This window comes from Tursiops truncatus, chromosome 6 (genome assembly GCF_011762595.2).
Source record: "Tursiops truncatus isolate mTurTru1 chromosome 6, mTurTru1.mat.Y, whole genome shotgun sequence".
In the NCBI taxonomy this organism is placed as follows: Eukaryota; Metazoa; Chordata; class Mammalia; order Artiodactyla; family Delphinidae; genus Tursiops; species Tursiops truncatus.
Genome location: NC_047039.1, coordinates 11,677,095 through 11,697,150, shown reverse-complemented (window position 1 = coordinate 11,697,150; position 20,056 = coordinate 11,677,095). Strand labels below are relative to the sequence as shown.

Sequence of the window (20,056 nt, the reverse complement as noted above, 5' to 3'; positions counted from 1 at the left end):
ACCACGTCGTAACATTCTGCAGAGCAAGTTCCTTTTGGCCCAGCTCTTCAGCATCCAAACAGGGATCCGTGCGCAGCAGATTCTCAGCACAAAGTACAATACTGTCAAGTGAATCATCCCAAGAAGCCTTCCGTGTCCGGACGCCATGGAAAGGCACCTGTAGTTGGATGGCGTTGACTCCGAAGGCATACTCCAGAGGCGGCAGCCGTTACAGACGGTCAGCTATGCCACATCTGGGCCAAAGCAGGCGATGTGGCATCAGATCATTCCAGCTAGGGACGGCGGGAGAAAGAGTCCGACGGTCCCCAGGAAGCAAACGAGGATAAACAACCAGAGGAATATCCTATCGATGACCATGGCCACATACCTCCAGTCTTCCTTCACCTGCAGGGGAGACGGGTGCACAGTGACCGAGGACTTGGGAAAGGGGAGGTGTCCCGCCCATGCGCAGCCCCTGTAAGAATGGCACTGGGGACAGCGGTGACGCCACTGAGACCTTGGGAGCTAAGGAGCGGGGTGGGAGGGGGGCGGGTAAACAGGGATATCTCAAGACTCAAACAGCCCTCTCCTAGCGATTCCCGTCCTATACCACCCCTGTGATAATAGCCCAGAGCCTTTCCATAGGCTCTCAACTTCCCGGTAAGGGAGGCTGGAGGGACACAGAAGGTTCTAGAGTCACCCAGGGGCATGGACCCTCCCAGGAGGCCTGCAGTGATTTAAACGCAACGCTCAGAAGTTACAAAATGGTGAAGACTTTGTGCCCCCATGTTACCTCCCGACCCACTCACCCACCAGCTGGGGGGATAGGGGAGGGTAGGTGTGGCCCAGGGAAGGGCTGGGTGGTGTTTGCAGGGGGGTAGGGGCTTTGTGGAATTGGGGCTTACAGCCCAGGCAAGTGGATCTGGAGTCCTAGCTGCTCCCGGATTAGATAACAATTAATTTGTCTTATCTACTCAGCAAGGCCACCCAGTAATAACCTCCTGGCCTTTCATCCTTCCCTGAGTTGATAAGAAGGATTCTGTGACCCTGGGCAGTGGCAGGACACAGCAGGGGGCGGGGGAGGGGAGCCCGCAGGCCCATCCAAGCTTCCTCAGTGTTCGTGAGTGAACAGTGACGTTCACAAAATGCCCAGGACAAGAAGGAGGGGCCCGTCAGGACAAAGGGGGAGGCTGGATTGTTTGGGGTCTCCCGATGAGTTCCCCCCCACCCCGCCTACGGGCAATGGTGGGAAATGGCCTGCGTGAGGGTGGCGTGGGGAGACGCCCTCCAGCTCTGTCCTGTGTCTCCCAGTTAGGCTGAGCGGGGACATTCTTACTGCTGTTCTGCCTCCTACCCAATAAACGTCTTCAGAGCTGCCAGCTAGACGTTCTCCACCACAATTCATTCCAGACTCCAAGGCCATGACTAAGGGAGGTGGGTCCTCGTGGAGGAGCCTGGGTTGACCCAAGCTAACACCCTGGAGGGATGGCTACTAGGCCTGTGGAGTCACCCAGGGGACGGCCCCTCCCCCAGCCCCCACTCACCGAGGAGTCTGCATCCTCGGCCCGCAGGTGATCAGCAATATAGCACACGCCCTCCAGTGCTTTCTGTATGCGAGGTGACAGCAGGGGCCCACCCTCCGGCAACTGGGCCTCCGCCTTGGGACCCGAGGCCCCTGGGCGCAGACCCCCATGGCTGTAAGGGACGCCTGTGAAGGGGGACGAGTGACCCGCGCGCGCCCATCTGCCTTCCTTCTCCTCGTCCATCCCCTCCGCATCCACGTTGGTCTCCAGCCAGCGGTAGGCGGGACAGAGCTTCAGATCTGGGGGGTCGCGGAGCTCCAAGGGTGGCAGGGGCCGGCTTATCAGAAGCCACCGGGACACGCAGCCCAGAAAGGCCACCCGCACCCAGTGGGGCATGTTGTGGGTGCTGGCGGAGCGGTGGTGCACGTTGAGCACGAAGACGGTGATGACGATGGACAGGGTGACGAAGATCATGGTGAAGAGCAGGTACTCGCTGATGAGCGGGATGACCAGCGAGGTGGACGGGATGATCTCGGTGATGAGCAGCATGAAGACGGTGAGCGAGAGCAGCACGGAGATGCAGAGCGTGATCTTCTCGCCGCACTCGGAGGGCAGGTGGAAGACGAGCACCGTGAGGCAGGAGATGAGCAGGCAGGGGGTGATGAGGTTGATGGTGTAGAAGAGCGGCAGGCGCCGGATGACGAAGTAGTAGGTGACGTCGGGGTAGATCTCCGCGCAGCAGTCATACTTCTTGGTGTTGTAGGTGCCCGTGGCGTTGACGATGGCCCACTCGCCGCTCTCCCAGTAGTCCTTGAGGTCTACCGTCTGCTGCATCGGCACCAGGTCGATCTTGGCCTTGTCGTACGACCAGGAGCCGAACTTCATCTTGCAGTTCTGCTGGTCGAAGGGGAAGAAGGTGACGTCAATGCTGCAGGAGCTCTTGTAGATGGCGGGCGGTACCCAGTGCACGGTGCCCGAGGAGAAGAGGTGGGCCTTGGTCATGTGGGTCACCACGAACTCCCCATCTGCACTGCGGAGAGGAGAGGCGTTGGGGGGCACCCTGCGCACCCCAGGCACCCAAGCCAGACTGCTCCAGATAACACTCAGCAGGGGGACCCCAATAACACAGCCGGACCGAAGTTGTGGGGATTTGTGCAGGTAAGACTCCCCGGCACACAGACATCTAGAGCTGCCTGAGTTGTCTTTCAGACACCATTTTTTAATTACAAAAGTAGGAATTTTTAAGAGTATAGGAAAGTACCAAGAATTTTAAAAATAACCACTATTAACGCTTTGATGTTATAGATCTATATATGAGATATATCTATATCTCATGTATATCTGATTGTCATCTAGATAACACATACAGCATTTTTACGGTTTTGTGATCATGTGGTATATTTGTAGTTTGATGGCCTGTTTGTATTCATTTAATGTTTTAGAGTGATTGTTGACATGACTATTTTTTCTCTCCTCCACCCCCCACCCCTGCAGATGGTGAGTAAGCCCCTCTGCTGGGGGTCATGTCATTTACACCTGAGGTTTTTACTTCCCTCCTCAGAAGACACCTGACATCTTTGCTGGTGAAGGAAGACGCCATCCGTCTTCCTCCAACATGCATTTCTGAGCCAGCCGCACCCACTGGGGCCTCTGCAGGAGCTGTTGGTGGAGGGGAGACTCATGCCTGCCCTTAGGGAACCACGAGGAACTGAGAAGCAGGCCTGAACACCTACAACGCCAGGCAGGCGGTTTGGCAACAGCATTATAACTACTGGGGGGAACCCGCGTCCGGTGAGCAGGGTCACCATGCCCACTGCCATTTCAGCAAAGCCTTGATGGAGGGTAGGATTTGGCAGAAAGCTGGGGGTGGAGAGCAGACCAGCAGAGCATCCGCAGAACAAAGAACAGAGGAGGGAAAGGATAAAACTCACAGTGTGTGCTTGGACTGGAGGAGCTGCTGGGCCGAGCTGGGGGCGGGGCGTGAGTGGGGGCGGGGCGTGAGTGAGGGCGGGGCCCGAGTGGGCGTCGTGAGGGCCCTTAGGCATCTAAGGGCCCATGAGGATACAGGGGACACTGGAACAGCGGTGACCACTCGGGCCTGAGTCCGATTTCCCCCTGCGAGGTGGCGCAGTGAGCTCTTAGCCCCCGCCTTCCCTCCCTATCCAGTTCCCACGATCAATCCTAAAGACAGGGGAACCAGAAGAATACACAGGAAGAGGGACTTCCCTCGTGGCGCAGTGGTTAAGAATCCACCTGCCTATGCAGGGGACACAGGTTCAAGCCCTGGTCCGGGAAGATCACACATGCCAGGGAGCAACTAAGCCTGTGAGCCACATCTACTGAGCCCACGTGCCATGACTACTGAAGCCTGCGTGCCTGGACCCCGTGCTCCCCAACAAAAGAAACCACCGCAATGAGAAGTCCCCGCTCACTGCATCTAGAGAAGCCCCGCGCGCAGCAACGAAGATCCAACGCAGCCAAAAATAAAATAAAATAAAATAAAAGAATACACAGGAAGAGAGACTTCTTTCCCTTGAAGTAGTTCCAGGATAGAGAGTTAGGCACGTTGGAAACCAGAACTTTGAAAGGGAGTTAAAAACAGATCAGGGCAAAAGTTTAAAAAAAATTTTTTAAGGCATTTTTGTCATCATACAGAAGCACCACTAGATGGCAACATGTGCCCCCATTTTGAGGAAGGAGAGAAGCAATTCCCCGGGGTCTTCTTAACCTGATGTGGAGTGGGTGGAGGAGATACCCTTCTTTAAATGTCTGCAAGAATTTGGTTTGAACTTTTGTCCTATCAAAAGAATTTCCTGTTATAATCAAGTAACACTGGACAAAGCCTTATTGGCAATCCTAAAACTCTGGGTCCTATCTGATGCTAGGACTTTATTCCTGCTCTCTGCCAGGTGCACAGGAAGCAGAAACTAGAGGGATCCTGGGTGCAGATACGGGGTGAGGGGTCCATGAGTCCAGTGGCAATGTTAGACCTTGCAGGTAATTCATGCTGAATGTGTGTTTACAGAGATGGCTCAGATGACAGGGCTTTGGGCCTGACCAGGACAGCGCAGTGTAAAGGGATCACTGTCACCCCCCTCTGACCTATCTGGAGACACCTAACTTCAGAAGTGGATCTGTTTCCCTTTATTCTATTGTTTAAAAATAGCTTTTCTAAATGTGGGTCAAATGAATTGGGAAATGCTGGGCTAAAGGGGTTTCTTGTCTGTACAAGTTCTAACAACATTTAAAATGACATTTTCCAAAGGACTGGGGCTGGGGTGCAGAAAGGGTTTCAACGACATACAATGTTATTTAAAATTATTTGACCACAGAACTATTTTTCATACCTATTCATATCCCCAGGAACTAGTGGTCCCTAGAGTCCCACTTCAGAAAATATTTTTAGACAAACATCATGCCAAATATCTTTTAAGCTCTTCATTTCTAAATGAAGAATTATCTGATGCCAAACACGAATGAAATTACAGCTCTTTATATCTTCTATTAAAACAACCCGACTTGGTCCTCTGGGGCTTTCTTTAGATTCCCCTGCCTTTTACTAACTTCTAGTCATTATGTTCAAAGATTGGTCCTCTTTGGTTTTGAATACAGGGCAACTATAAATAATACTTTTTAAAACACCCATGCTTGATCCCTTCAAAGCTGTAACCCTGGGATGCTGCTTACCTGTTCCAACAATAATTCCATCCTGCAAAACTCCAACACTTAGGCACTTTTTTCACAGCCTGCACCAATCATATTTTTCAAATAATGCTCAGTGTTGGCACAGCTGTGTCCCAGTAGCACAGCGCAGGCACTGATATGCAGTAGGTGCTCAATAAATTTTGGGTGTATGAGTGAGAGAACAAGATGAAAGAAATAAGGGAATCAAGAGAAAAGGTGGTGCGGCGAGGATGAGCAAAGCAGGAGTTGAAAGGAAGGCCACGCAGCTTGGACACAAGGGGCCGCACTTCCCAAGTTCAACCCAGCTTAGCCTCAAGTTACCCGCCCTTCGCAGGGAACCCCCTGTCTCAGGGGTCCCAAGGGGCCTCCACAACCCCAGCCGTTTCCTACTTGTTGTAGAGGACGATGTCGGGGATCCAGATCATTTCCGAAGGGACCCGGAGGGATGTGATGTTGCCGAAATCGGCCGGGTTCCAGCGCAGCTTGTAGTCGTTCCACTCCTGTGCGTGGGGAGGGGAGTCAGGTCATCAGCCCTGCTTGGAGAGGGAGCCTCACGGCAAACCTAGGGCAGTCTGGGGACGCCCAACAGCCGGATTCTGGAGCACCCGGAGCTCCTCACCTAGCCCCACAGAATAGAAAGGGCCGCGATGCCAGGAAAGGGCCCTGAGATGGGAACGGGGAGTCCAGTCTAAAATAATCTAGCCCTCGCTTTGCCCCCACTCTTGTACTCAAAGTCCCGGGCACATCTGGAGGACGGGTCACCCTAGTCCCGCCTCTGTTCTGCCACTCCCTAGCTGGACGACCCCGGCAAGCAGTCTCACTCATTCGTAGTAACATTTTTTAGTGCATCGCAGTTTACAAAGGTTTTTCACACCCTCTGTCTAGGAAGACCCTCAATGGGACAGCCGGGCAAAGAGTGCAGAGCAGGTGGAAGTATTTCCCCATCTAACAGATAAGGAAACTGAGGACAAGAGGGGTAAAACAACGCCTTTATCAGAGTTGCACAGCTGAGAAAGGGGAGTCACCCAGTGGATTTCCAACTGTGCGCTAGAGCGTCCCCTAGGAGCCCTGTTTCCACCGTCTGGTCCAAGCGAATCTGTTTTCTCAACTGAGGCTTAGAGGGTACGCTGTCAATAAGTGGCAGCACTGGGGCTTGAACCCAGCCTTCCCTGTCTCCAAACTTGCCCTAATTCTAGGGGCCATTTTGCTTTTGTGCATTTGCACTAAAATAGGGCAGTGATGTGCCCTTGAAAAGTCTCCCATGCGTGGTGCCTTTTCCCCTCTAAGGAAAGTCATGTAACATTTACACAAACACATCAACTGGCTAGGGATCCAGGAAGAAGTAAGGGAAACAGGAGTGTTTGCAGGAAGCAGGCACATGAGAGGAAAAGCACTGATCCAGCTCAATGGTTCACAAACTACAAGCACTCAAGTCCCAGCTTCATAATTTTTGCCAATATATTTGCACTGCCTATATTAGCATTTACGTAGTATTTTCCTTTAAATTAGTTCATTATTTTTAAACCTACATAAATTTTTGAATTTTACATCACTGAAATAACTGGAAAACCCACAGCACTTGAAACCATCCACTAAAATATAAATATATGACTATTTAAAAAAAGGGTTTGCAAGCCAACTAAAATCATCTCACAAAACTGCCGTTGGTACCGAAACTACACCTGGGAAGATGCTGGCCCAGCAGTGGTGCTGATTGCTTTTCTGTAGGGGAAGGCTTAGGCAGAGAGAGGGGCCAGACTTGCAAAGTAGGAAAGATAAAAGTGTTGCTAAAATTGTCAGGATTTCTCGGGACATTGAGGAATAATTTTGAAAGGGATTGGTCTTCATAAATGTACCCCCTCCCCCCAGTCCATTGTCTGTTAAGTTTTCAGGTTCAACCAACATTTGGGGGGCATCTACACCAAGTTGTGTTATATTAATCGGCAATAGATTATATTAGCCCCATTTTACAGATGAGCAAAGTGAGGTTCTGAGACTAACTTGCATGGTATCACAGGCTAATCAGAGGTGGTGCTGGTTGGCCTGACTCCTGCTCCAGGGCTCCTTCCTCTCCTCCCTACTCCAGTCCCTGAAACCTAGGTAACTGGCCTATGGGGACAATTATGGCCACCCAGGTTCTAGGTCTGACCCTTGCACTGCTATGGCTTCCCAAGTCCCTTCATGGCTCTGCACCTCATCTGTAAAGAGGAGAGAATATATTCAGGCTGTTATAAAGCCTGTGTCCCCAAGTTCTGCCCCAAGAATGGCACATCAAAGAGGGCTACCCATCCACTGGCCAGGATTGATGCTGAGGCAGTTTCTGGTTAAGAGACAACAACTTCATTTCCTGTCTCTTGGGACCCTCGCTCTGGGGTCCCTGGGCCATCAGGTGAGGAGTCTGAACTCTCCTACTGGAGAGAACAGGCAGAGAGACCCTGAAAGGGCCTGGAGAAGAGCCCAGCTGGGCCTGGCTTACAGAACCTTCCAGAGCCTTCCAGACATCTCTGCTGAGGGATGAACCTGTGACTGAAAGCATCTTGGACCCTCCAGAGCAGACCAGCCGCCAGCCAAACGCCACCCAGTAACCCCAGGAGTCCCCGTGCAAAGTGGAAAAAACCACTAAAACTCTTAGCCATAAAAACTAAAGATGTAATAAACTGTCCGTTGTTTTAGCCAGTGAGCTTTGGGGTAGCTTGTTAGGCAGCGTAGACACAGAGCACTCAGCATTCTCCTGCAGAAGGAGCCTGGGGCTCTGAGTGGGGCACACCTGGGCCGCCCTTGTCTAGCCCAGCTGCCCTCTGCTTCTGTTTTCCTCAGCTATAAAATGGCAGAACTAAACCTTGCATGGCTTTCGGTGATGACTCAGCGAGCTGATCTGCAAACGGTAGCAGGGACGTAGGCAATGCCCAGAAAGGGGATCACGTGGCTCTTGTAGGTGACATTCTCAGGTGCTGGGCAGAGCCCGGCCACACAAGAGCACAGCCCCTCACAAGAAGCCATCTGCAGTCGGCTGGCCTTGGGAACATCCCGAGTGGCAACTCAGGCAAAAGGTAAATTCAGAATCATGCTTCCAGTGGAAGAGTCCTGGGAGGCGCTGGGGTCTGTGGGTTCCCACCCCGCTCCTGTCTTGCCCAGGGGAGGGGCCCTCACCTGCTTTAGCCAGACGTTGGTGGTCATCATTTGGTTCTTCTCATCCTGGCCAGTAGCGGGAAAGAAAGCAATGAGAGTGATGAACGAGCCCCAGAAAACAAGGTAGAGTGGGAGGGGCTTATTCAGGCCCCTCACTCACCAGAGAACCTGTTAGGTGACACCGCAAGCCCGGCCAACCCACCACCCCTCCTGACGCTGCCACCCTCACTCAGATTATCTCCACGGGGTCCTCTGGGCTTATGTCAGGCGGAGCAAGCAGGGCAGGGCATTTAGGAAACCCACCGCTGCCTGTCAACGCCCTCCCAGGAGGGGTTTCAGGGCTGAGAGCGGGAGGGAGATGCAGTAGCCCCAGGCTGCGTGGGGTGATGCTCTGACTGAGGTGGGCTGGGAGGGCTGGGGCTGGGGAGGGACGAGGAGCCGCAGAAAGGGGCCCATGTCTGAGGCCGATCCCAAGGGGGCAAAGGATGGTAGGACAGACGCACCACATCGATGAGCTGGGCGATGGACAGCCCGAAGTGCACGATCACCACGTCCGAGGTGTTGGGCACCGGCCTCGCCCAGCGGTTGTAGCCCCTAAAGAGATGTTGGAAGAGGCGGTCCTCGGCTTGGGTGGGGGAGGCCTGCTCCACGGATGCTGTGGGACAGGAGGGGAGAGAGGAGTCTCCGGGAGTCCGTGGTGCTGGGCGCTTGGCTCCCTCTCCTGTCCAATCAGAGCCACTTAACCTCACTGAGCCTCAGTTTCCTCATCTGCAAAATGGGCGCACTATTCCAGAACCTATTTCAAAACACTATCGAGGAGGAAATATGATCCTGTGTGTTAGAGCTCACAAAGCAACCAGCACATGGTTGGTGCTCAAGCAATGTCAGTTACTCTGTGACTGATGGATAAGGGCTGAAAACAAGTGCTGAGAGGGGTGCAGAGCAGTGAGAAGAAGTCAGACAGGGGATGAGATCCAGCCTGGAACTGGGGAGCCCCAAGGGACAGCAACATGGGGGAGAAGCCCGATTGTGTGGGGGTGAGCTGCAGGGGGAAGGGCTTCACTTGTCATCGTGAGCCTGGCCCCGGGAACGTTCACTCCCATCCTCTTGTCATGAACCACTAATGCCAACCAAGAAATTCTCTTCCATCTGGAGCATGTCGCCTGTTTATCCTCAAACCACAGGCATTTGCTCCTTCTCATCAGCTGGGCAGAGTGTCCCCAGGTGTCTGATGGGATCATCCGTGTCTGATTTCACCGTGTTCTGCAAACAGCTTCACCTCTTCAGGGTTCTCCTGCCTGAGCAGGTCGAGAACCACTGCTCTAAAATTCAGAACATCGGTAAGAACAGCTGCCGTGTGCCAGCGGTATCGCAGGCGCTAGTCACAGGCTCTCATTCCAGGTCACCACACAATAGCCCTGGGAGGGTCACAGTGCAGTTGGCATTTTGCAGATGGGGAGCACTGCGACTCGGGGAGGTTCAGGCGACGCAGCGATTGCCCCCCCACCTTCCCGCGGTGGAACAGCTCCATCCCCTGCGGCTCTGGCGGCTGCCACCAGCCCACTTCAGGAGTTTCCTCCCTGAGGCATGTACGAGCTCACAGGTGTGACAGGATGCCCTAGGGACCATCCCCACTCACCTGCCGGGATCAGAAGAAGCCACCACAGCCCGAGCTTTGTCGTGGACGGGAGTGCAGGGCGGGAGGGGCCCATGGCTTCAGAGGAGCGGTCTGGCTGCCGCTGGACATCAGAAGGAGGGCAGGCCGGGCCTCGGCTGTGGGTTGAACCTCGGGCCGCTTCCCCAGCAGGGCCTGGGGAGCTGGCACTGCGGAGCTCCCTGGGGATTCCACGTGGCTCCCTCTGACTGCCAAGCCTGAGTGAGCCCAGGAAAGGGTTCTTAGGATGATGCATCTTTGACACAAGTGAACCTTCGTGCCTCTCACCTTTGACCTCATTTGCGCCTCCCATCACCCCTAGGAAGGTATGGGGAAGGGTTATTATCTCTTTTATTTAAATTAAAAAAAATGCTGCTGTTCACAAAAGTTGACTGATTGGCCCAAGCCACATAGTTAAAAAGCTATGAAGCCGGGATTCAAGCTCACATCTTCAGCTTCTAAACTATAACATGTTCAAGTGCTACTCAGTGGTGCCAACTAGAAGGATAACTTTGTATGGGCAGCTCAGCCAGTACTCGACTGTGTTTTATAGATCTTAGCACCATGATTGTCATTGCTCAGCCACACTCACGACTGAGGTCTGTGGCAGACAGGTGGCGACAAGGTACAGGTGCCCTACCCCAGAGCCAGGCTCACCTGGATCCGAGGTTCTAAGAGGTTCCTCTGTGTGCAGCTCCACTCACCTCTCCTTCCAGCTGATATCTCGTGCACAAATCCCAAGGTTATAATCTGTTTCACCTTTCAACCAAGCACACTAAATAAAAGCGTGTGTTTTTTTCCCCATTAGTGAGAACAGGGGAAAAAGAAATAGAAGTCCAGGCGTGCTGAACTTGCATCGTATAAAGATCCAACCAGAGACATCCTGGACCCTCTGGAAGAATGTGCAAATGAGACTGAATTGACTCCAGCGGACAAATTCCTGCAAAATGCCTCAAATTTGCATCCCTTGTAATTAGCCCACTATGATAATTTCATTAATTTGTCACCGGAAACCAAAGGAGAAATTCTTCCAGGTATTTGACAGTGATTAAACTTCCACCTCTTGTTAGAAGGCTATTGAAAGAGAAAGAGTCCTGGATCCTTTGATCCTCTAAGTGGCCAGATTGGCAGGTTCGGGGGTGGGGGTGGGTGTCTGCGGGCTGATGTCCCTGTTTGTAAAGTGGGTCTGGGTGAATGGAGTTCACAGGGAAACCTGTACAAAAAATATTGCATATGTAAAGGGCTCAGACGCCAATATCCTCACTGTGCTTGTGTCGCTGCAATGTACCAGTGTGTCTAGACCATCCTGCACCCCATACCCCAACTCAAGTCAGCCTCTCTTGCCCACATCCTGAATCCTGGTTCCATTGAAGTCAAGGTGATGTGGGCTGATTTCTTTGTCCATCTTCCTACTGCAGCTGGTTTTCCACTTCTCACCCCCATTCTATTCTTTTCACAAGCCCCACCTTCTCCATAAAACCTGCTTCGATTTCACCCCGCACTTCTCCGCCATCTGGCACAATCCCAAGGATGGGAGTCATTGCGCTCCCATAACTGTCAACACCCCAAGGAAAGTCTCTTGATTGAGGAAATGAAAGTGTCTTTTCTTCCAAATCATTTCATCAGAGATGCTTAGGGAAGAGAGAGCCTATTTCTAGCTTTTATATTTGATCTGCTCAATACATCAATTAATCGCTTGCCATCTCAAGGTCGGGTGGAATCTTAAAGGTCATTTGGATTACCACACCAGCTGATCATTTTCCTCCACAAATTCCAGCCTCAGCAAAAAACCCAGCAACGAAGAACTTGCTGTCTTCCAAGTCAGTGAATAACACTGATGTCTGTTAGCCTTTGTTAAAGCATATAGAGTATTTACTGAGTGAGTAAATAAATGACCAAAGAGGAATAGTGGTAATAAAGACATAGAAGCAGATTCAACAAAGTAAAGCCAATAAGTCCTGAGACGGAGCCACCCTCACCAGTGGGAGGGGGTGACTGTCACTGGGCTCTGAACAGCCCCAGCAGGGACAACCAAAAGACTAAAATTTTTCTAGAAGCAGGCAACTTCCAGCATTCTGACATGCCTCCCTCCTAAGTGCCCAGAAGCTGCTGATCTGCTCATATCACTTTGAACCGCCCTCACAATGTCCCCAACACAAGCTCGGGGGCACCTTTCTTACCTGTGACCACAGAAGACAAGCCATTCAAAGAACAGAGTACCAGCCTGGCTTGGAGGTCCTGGTCAGCTGGCCAAAGTCCCCCCAGAATGGAAAGGCAGGTGCAGGGCACAGCTGGGTGTCTTCATTTCCCTGTCAAAAGATGCTGGGACAGGACATGCCTTGGCGGATGAGGGAGACCTGACACTGAGAGTCAGATTGGCTTCCTGGGGAGGGCTGGACAAGTTCTGAAGACAGGCTGCTGTGCCCAGGCTCCCAGCTCTGGTGACCAGAGAAGCCGCATGCAGGTCCTGCTGAGGAGGACAGCACGGAGAGGCTGGCACGGATGCTTCTGCAGGTAAGAGCCAGGCGGGTCCACAGCAGGGACCGCCAGCTTGGCAGGCACACAGACGCATGCTCATTCCCTCTCTCTCTCTCTCTCTCTCTCTCTCTCTCTCTCTCTCACACACACACACACACACCCTCTCTGGAGGGAAGGGGGAGGAGCCTGTGACTATCTAGTCCTTGTCCAGTGGGGACCAACAGCAGATTACTTGCCGTCTGGTTACGAAGATGCTTCGTTCTTTGCTCTGAAGGATCCTGCGCTCCAGGATCACTTCCTGGGGTCCCCCAACCTCACCCATAGATGGGGAATCTCCTGGGTCTGTCTGTCAATAGAGCAGTACAGCTCTGAGTAAAATAGGACCAAGGACAGAGCCGCCAGTCAGCAGCCTGCGGTTCTCTCCTTCCCCTTCTCCCCTGCAGGACCCCGGCTCCCTCGTGCTGCCACCTGGTTTGGGGGCAGCTTGCCTGTTTCCTCCTCGGCCTCCTTGCTGGTGACCTTGCCTTCACTTTCCCAGAAAAGGAAGTTCACCTTCCTTCAAACCATAAATTGACCCTTTGCCTCCTTCTCCCCCACATCAGATCAGGAGTCCTTTTCCTCCTGCTGTGCGTGGCGAAGCGTGGCCCTGTGATCCTGCCGGTGGCCCCATCTATCAAATGTCGCCCGGCTCTCTCGTATCTCCCTCTCCCTCTCGCTTGTTCCTTCCCCTCAGCCCATAAGGAAGCTCATTCTCCATCCTAAAAACACTCTGGGGTCTGCACCTTGCTATCTCATCTCCCACGTATTGTTAAAAGCCAAGGACGCAGGACATGACTGCCAGGGTTTAACTTCTGGTTGTGCGGTTTGGGACAGGTCTCTAGAGCCTTCCGTGCCTCAGTCTCCTCATATGTAAAAGGAGGATATGAATACTGGCTCCACTTCATAAGCTTGTAATGAGGAGTAAATGAGTTAGTATAAATAAAGGGCTTAGAAAACTGAAATAATACATGATATATATGTGTACGTATGTAAATATCGGTTGGCCAAAAAGATCGTCCGGGTTTTTGTAAGATCTTCAGAAAACCCAAACGCACTTTTTGGCCAACCCGATATATATGTGATATATACAAATATGATATATACATGCATATATTTACACATGTGTCTTTGATTGCTAGCATTATCTTTTGAGAATATTAAAACACATAAAAGTAACCACCAACATTCCCACTATCCAGAACTAACAAATGTTAATATTTTACCATAAGTACTTTCATATTGATATATATGTATATCTGTGTGTATATAAAGTTATGCAAGTATTAAATGCATAGAGAGAGAAAGCGAGGAGGAAGGAAGGAAGGAAGGAAAGAGGGAAGGAAAAGGGAAAATAATAGATTGTATCAGTCAGGGTCTTTGGTTTGAGCAATAAAAATCTATTGATTAATTTAAGCAGAAAATGATTTCATTAAAGGGCAATGGGAAGTTCACAGGTGTACTTACAAAGCTGGAGAACCCCCCCTGGAGCACAGGTGAGAGCGAGGGAAACACCAGCCAGACTAAAGCCCAAATCACAAGCTATTACCAGCATAGTGGGCCCTGCTGCTGCAGAAATGGATGCAAAACCTTGCACCATCTGTCACTGGTACTGCTGTCACTGCTGTCCCTGGAAACCAGCCACTCCTGCTGCTGTCAGAATTAATTCTCCTCTATTCCTACTTCATTGTGTCACTAGCTCCCAATACAAAGGTCAGGATAAACGCATCTGATTAATCATGGGCTCGTGAACGAAATGCATGGAAGGCTGAGGAAGCAGGAATCTGGTGTTTGGAACTATGTGAAAGGTGGCTTCTGCCACATTCAAGGTGGGAACTTTCCCAGAATATTTGAAAGGAGTTTAAATGCTGGGAAACTCCCACAAATTTGCTCTTTGGCTCCTCCCACCAATGCACACCCAACTTTCCATAATTACACTTTGAAAAAAATGCTCACACCTACCCATTCTGTTCTAAAATGTGTACCCAGGATTTGTTTCAATCAGGTATGGTAAGACATGCAGACACGGGAATGATTGTCACAGAGGAAGAAGTTTATACTCACAGATCCCCAGAAGTAGGAATCATGGCATGTCACATGGGGCCACACGGGGAAGCACATGGGCCAGACAGAGGGCAGGAAGGGCAAAGGAGAAAGCATGGCCCAGAGAATGTATTGGAGTTTCTGTAGGGAAGGTAAGGCAGGACAGGGTCAGCAGCCTAGGACTGGATAGCTTGAATCATTTTTGTGGGCTGTGGGTATAGGGGTGGTCTCCGGTGGTTCAGTACCTGGCCCTGGGGTGATTCACTGCAGGGGAAGTATTGGCCCGGTGTAAGAGAGAGAGGTAAAGGAGATGGCCGGGGGTGTGGACTTGAGATTGGCTGGAGGGTTTGTAATATGATGTCTGTGCTCCCCTGAAGGCTGGATCACTGGGAAGATGTAGACAACTTTGGCCATTAGTTGCCTTGTTTGTAATGCATACCAAATGGACCAATAGTGAATCTAAGAGAACATAGTTAGAACACTAACACAAGACAGCCATTCCTCACAGACACAAAAGAGCTCATCGTAACCCCAAAGGGACAAAGTCTTACATCTCGTCAGTTACTCCAGTCAGCTCCAAGTCTTGCCTCTCTAGTCAATGCACTTTCTTGCTCTAATCCTGACACAAGGTCATCTTGAAATTCTGTTTCTTATGGAATAAACCATAAAGTCCATCAAAAGCATACTGCATATAAAGTAATGGAGTGGGCAGAAAATAAAATAGATTAACAAAGTAAGGAAGAAAAGGCAGGCACAGGCTTCGTCATTGTAAAAGTTAGAGTTGGACCCTATTGCTGAAGTGCTCGCGCTATGAGTGTCAACTATAGCGCTGAAACTATTGCCACCGAAAGCAGAGGGTCACAGGGCCTGCTCCGTCCCTGCCAGCTGGGGACCCCGGCTGTTGCTGCCACCCCGAAACTGCCAACCAAAACGTTTCTCGTCTTGCCCTGCTCCCCTCACCAGCTCCTGCTGTAAAGTCTGGACTGGGTGCGTCTGATTTGCTGAGCTAAGCTCACAGGCCTTCACCTGAGAACGTGAGCCCTTAGCATTTTTGGATTCTATGGTCAGAGTGGCTCTTCCTTCTTAGATTCATAAGGTGGCTACGTCTTACAGGGTTCTTCTTTGCAACCACAGACATTTCTCTCAGTCTTATAAGCAGAAGGGGTCTCATTATAGGATACTGATATCTCACAGCATCTCAGGGAGGACAAGAGAAGCAGGTGTGGAAACCACACAGCCAAGAACAATGCAGTGACAGCAAACCACACCAGGTACAATTTTAACAAAGCCATCACTGTGTCACCCCATTGGCACCATGCACAGCCAGAGCTAGACTGGAGCAGCTCTGTCTCAGCCTCCCCAGAGAATCTGAGAGAGGAGATAGATGGTCCCCTGGGCTGGACAACTGGTGTTTGTCAAGGGCAGTAAAATTGAAGCTTTGTTCTCCCCCAGACACTCCAAGGACAAAGCTAGTGGCAGAAGCTGAGCTCCGCTGAAATAAAGAGACAAGACGGCCACTCCTGAGGTCAGGAAAACTTCCCTGACTGCACATGCGCAGGAAGGCTCCTTGTGGGTCAGAAAGGGAGGGGATGCCACTGCATAATAGTGTGGACATGCACCCATAGGCCTCTGCAGTGGGATCCACCTTAACAAAAAGTTGCGCATGCATGTTGGGGAGTGTCCTGGGACCAGTCAAGTGTGAAAAAAGAAACAAGATAATTGGCCAAGTGTAAACAAAGACCTGGAAGGACTGCCCTATGTAAGTGATTTAAATCACCTCCTTACTGCCTCCTCATTCAGGACTCCAGGACTGTTCTCTGGGTGTGTATTTCTGCCTTGCTTCTGTCTTAAATAAACAAACTGCTTCTCTGTGGGCTCTCCCACAGGTTATGCTGTGTCTCTAATAATAAACTTCGTACCTGTTTTTACAGTTTTTGCCTCCTGGAAACATTCTAGCTTTCAAACGGGGAAAAGAGTCAGGGCCACTTTGCCTATGACCTCTAGCCCCTGCTGTCTCTCCGAGATCAAAACTAGATGCTTCTGCTACTGCTGTGGCTGGAAGAAAGTTCCAGCTCACACAGCTGTTGCTTCAGTTTGCTCATTCCCATACCCAACTCTCACGTGACTGGCAGAGCCCCTGTCACGTGATCAGTGTTAAGGGAGCCCAGCTAACGTGGTGTTTGCGGAGGCTACCTTAAGACGGTAAAACTCAAAATGTGAGATATTAAATTAGAGCGATGTTTGAAGGACATTGTGCATCTCTGAATGATAGATGTCCACTACGGGGCAGAATTTTCCAAATGTAGCAAGAGGTTATAGGTGTTGGCAGCCAAAACAATGACAAAGAAGAAACACGACGAGTAGCCACTATCAATATTCCCTGTCTCATTTTTCTCATTGTCCCACAGACAACTGGCAACTCCTTGAATTCATCATTCCACTAAAATGGAAACTTCTTGGTCATCTCTATTTTTTGTCTGTTTTATTTACCAGTGAATCCCAATTGCCAAGAAAGCACGTGGCACACAGCAGGTGCTCCATACATATTTGTTGAATGAATAAAAGAAATTTATTTGCTGCACGAAAGAAGGACGAAGCTTCAGGCGGAATGTGGGTTTAGAAAACAGCTTGAGACAACTTTAAGCTTGATTCAAACACCTACAGCAGGAGAAGCAGCAGTGTGAACCTCTCTCTCAACCCCTAGGAATTAAACAGAGTGTTAAAGTAGCGTTGGAAAACCAAGGCCTCGCAGGAGGTGGGAAAGGGGTAGCAGGGGCAGGAAATCCAACACAAAACCTAATGAGTTCAGTGTAATGAGTTCAATACAAATTTAGTGACTGACAGCAGATGTAACTTCTGAATTTTCACGACTACATTAGCCATGTTTTATGAATCCGTGCTATCACCTAAAACAAATTTTATAAATATTCAAATTAGCAAACATAAGGGTTAGGATGCACATTTCAAAAAGATATCCCTTTTCCATAGCCCAGCTGAGTGAGCTCTCATCTTCCCGTACCTTGGGTGGCAGAAAGCACAGTGGGACGATGACCCATGACAAAGAGCAGAGCACAATAAAATGCGATCGAAACCTCTAATCTTTGCCTCAGCAATTCATCCAGGAAGCTCCGTAACTCACCAGGTGCTATAGTTTACAGCCCAGGAATAAACAAAGGTCCATAAGACAGCTCCATAATTTCCTCTTCACCAAAGATGATTTCCATCTAAAGTGGAGTCTCATATTCTAAGTTTCTTTTTTTTTTTAAGGGGGATTTATAAAATCCAGTTCGGTCAGTGTGACCTTTCTCTTCACTTCGCTACATTTTACAAACACATACATGTATTCCTAAACAGTACTGCACCAGTCAGGCAACAGAAATCACTCTAGTTAATTTAAATAGGGAGAGATTGAATACAGGAAACTAGGAACCTGCAAAATCTTTGAAAAGAATGGCGTAGTGAGCCTCAGACTGGGCCTTTAAGAAAGTCTCCCAGAAAAACACCACCACGGATGTGGAAGCTGTCACCTCTGCCCCAATCAGCTGGCTACCACTGGGACTGAGTTCAAGGACACAGGGGTTAGCTGGAAACCAGGGGTCCAAGTTCTTTGAATTGAGCAACTGGAAGGGAAGGCCCTTTAGTAAGACCAGGAGCAGGCTTGGGAGGTGGGAATGCAGCCAGAGTTCTGTTTCAGTCATGAGAAATTCGAGATAACCTATGAGATATTCATGAGGAGGTGCTGAATAAGAAATTGCATATGCAAGTGTGGAGGTAAGAGATCACCAATTTCTTGAGTGACTACTGTATGTATTCACTTTAATTCTGGCTCAGTCTTCAAATCTAGGGTAATCTAGCGTCTATCTCCAAAAACTCCACTGAAAGTGTTCTGAAACAGGTCACCCAGCGTCGTCCAGGTGCAATATCGAATTTTTTTTTCAGTTATTTCTACAACATTTGGGGTGGTTAATTATTTCCTGCTTCTCAGGAGCAGATCTCAGAAAACACTGTCTCAGGCACAATCCCAGAAGAGGTTATAAAGCAAGAGAAGCAGGTGTGGTCCTGGTTCACTAGAACAAGACACCGCAAGGCAGACTCATTTGTCTTGTCGATCAGATTGATGGTTGGTAGATCAAGTCTTTCTTGATTTCAGCAGGTATCTATCTCTTCTAGCTAAAGGGGGAAAATATCTTGGGTAAATTCACAGATGACACTGTGAAAGAGGGAGGGAGGTCTTCGGCACCTATGTCCTGAGCTGTGCTCATGGCAAGTTGGAACATCAGGCCAGGAGTATGTTTTAATTCATGGAGCTGACTACAAAGGTACAAAGAGTCCAACAACCCATTTGCAAGCACAGCCCGGACACTCCTAAGGCTTAGGTTTTCCAGAAACACAAATGAGCCAAGAGTGTGGTTTAAAACAAAGCTCAAACCTTTTTAGGCAGCATTAGTACAAGAAGGCTGTACAAAGGGGTAATCATAGTTCACATTTATTCCTTCTAAACTTCATTTCACAAGAGACTGGGATGGACGTATTCTGGGTTGGCATACAATACCTGGAGCATGATATTTTATTCTAGAAATACATTTTGCTTTGACAAAGAAGAGTGTGACTAGAGGCTCATGGTCAGGATAGTGACAGACCTGTAACTATATGTACAGAATCTAGAAAAGAAGGGCAACAAAGCTATTACTTTACTAGATATGACAACCAAAACGAATATAGAGGATCCAAATATTTAATGAAGAAACTTTTGGCCTCTCTCTCTCTCTCTCTCAAGGGTCTGTGGCCTCTGGCTCTTTCTCAGGCCCCCTTTCTCTCCGGGCGGAAGTGAGATTCTAGCCCCAGGGTCCAGGCGCCGGGAGGCGGTGGAGATGGAGCCCGGGCCGCGGTGGGTGCGGGTACATCAAGTGAAGCCCGGTGGGACGAAACGCCGGCGGCACCAGGACAAGGGGTTGGGGCGGCTGTGGGGCGTGGTCAAGTCCGGGACAGGGGGCGAGACGGAGGCCAGGGCAAGGGGGTTGGGGGCGCCGGGGCCAGAACAGAGGGCGGGGCGGAAGCCGAGGCAGGGGCGGAGCCGGGGCCAGGACAGGGGGCTTGGGCGGGGCCGAACTCGCCTTGGGAGGCCGCGTCGGCTCGCCGCTCTGGTCCCGCGCCCCGGCCTTCGTCCATCTCCTCGCAGCGGCCTGTACCTGGGTGGAAGGCTGAGGTGCAGGCAGTCATGGCGCTGCGTGCTGCCGTGTTCGACCTGGACGGGGTCCTGGCGCTGCCCTCGCTCGCCAGCTCCTGGGACCGTGCGGAGGAGGAGCTGGCGCTGCCCAGGTAAGGGGACCCGGGCCGCTGCCCGCACTCAGAAGCCTGCGCGGGTGTGTCCGGGCGGCAGGAGCGCGACCCCTGGGAGAAGTTGCCTTTCGGGACTCCCAGCCCTGGTTTCAGATTGCTGTAGGGCGAGAGCGCTAGGTGAAAGGTTAAAACAATTACTCGACCCTAAAGTACCAGTGTGTGTAACTAGATCCACTGTCTTTCTGAATGC

The 20,056-nt window shown here is 50.7% G+C and overlaps 2 protein-coding genes across 10 annotated transcripts in view; one reads left to right on the top strand and one right to left on the bottom strand.

The window, feature by feature from the left end:
- Nucleotides 1–258: 258 nt before the first annotated feature.
- On the bottom strand, nt 259–10,773 carry CHRNA2 (cholinergic receptor nicotinic alpha 2 subunit). Its single transcript, XM_033857620.2, has 6 exons — nt 9,955–10,773; nt 8,819–8,970; nt 8,337–8,381; nt 5,577–5,686; nt 1,524–2,532; nt 259–384 (listed from the first exon to the last, which is right to left on the bottom strand). Exons 1-6 carry the CDS (start codon nt 10,280–10,282, stop codon nt 259–261), a joined length of 1,770 nt encoding a protein of 589 aa, XP_033713511.2. The 5' UTR covers nt 10,283–10,773.
- An 8,723-nt stretch (nt 10,774–19,496) lies between these two features.
- The window catches only part of EPHX2 (epoxide hydrolase 2), a 66,553-nt gene continuing 65,993 nt past the window's right edge, over nt 19,497–20,056 (top strand). For 5 of the 9 annotated variants that reach the window (XR_012332380.1, XR_012332382.1, XM_073805814.1 and 2 more), the window contains exon 1: nt 19,498–19,845. Coding sequence is in view for 6 of the 9 variants with exons in the window: in XM_073805814.1 (XP_073661915.1) it covers nt 19,745–19,845 (101 nt within the window). In the remaining 3 variants the exon portion in view is untranslated. Of the gene's footprint in view, nt 19,846–20,056 lie in introns of all 9 variants that reach the window. The other 4 variants (XR_012332381.1, XM_073805812.1, XM_073805815.1 and 1 more) reach the window with 2 other exon arrangements.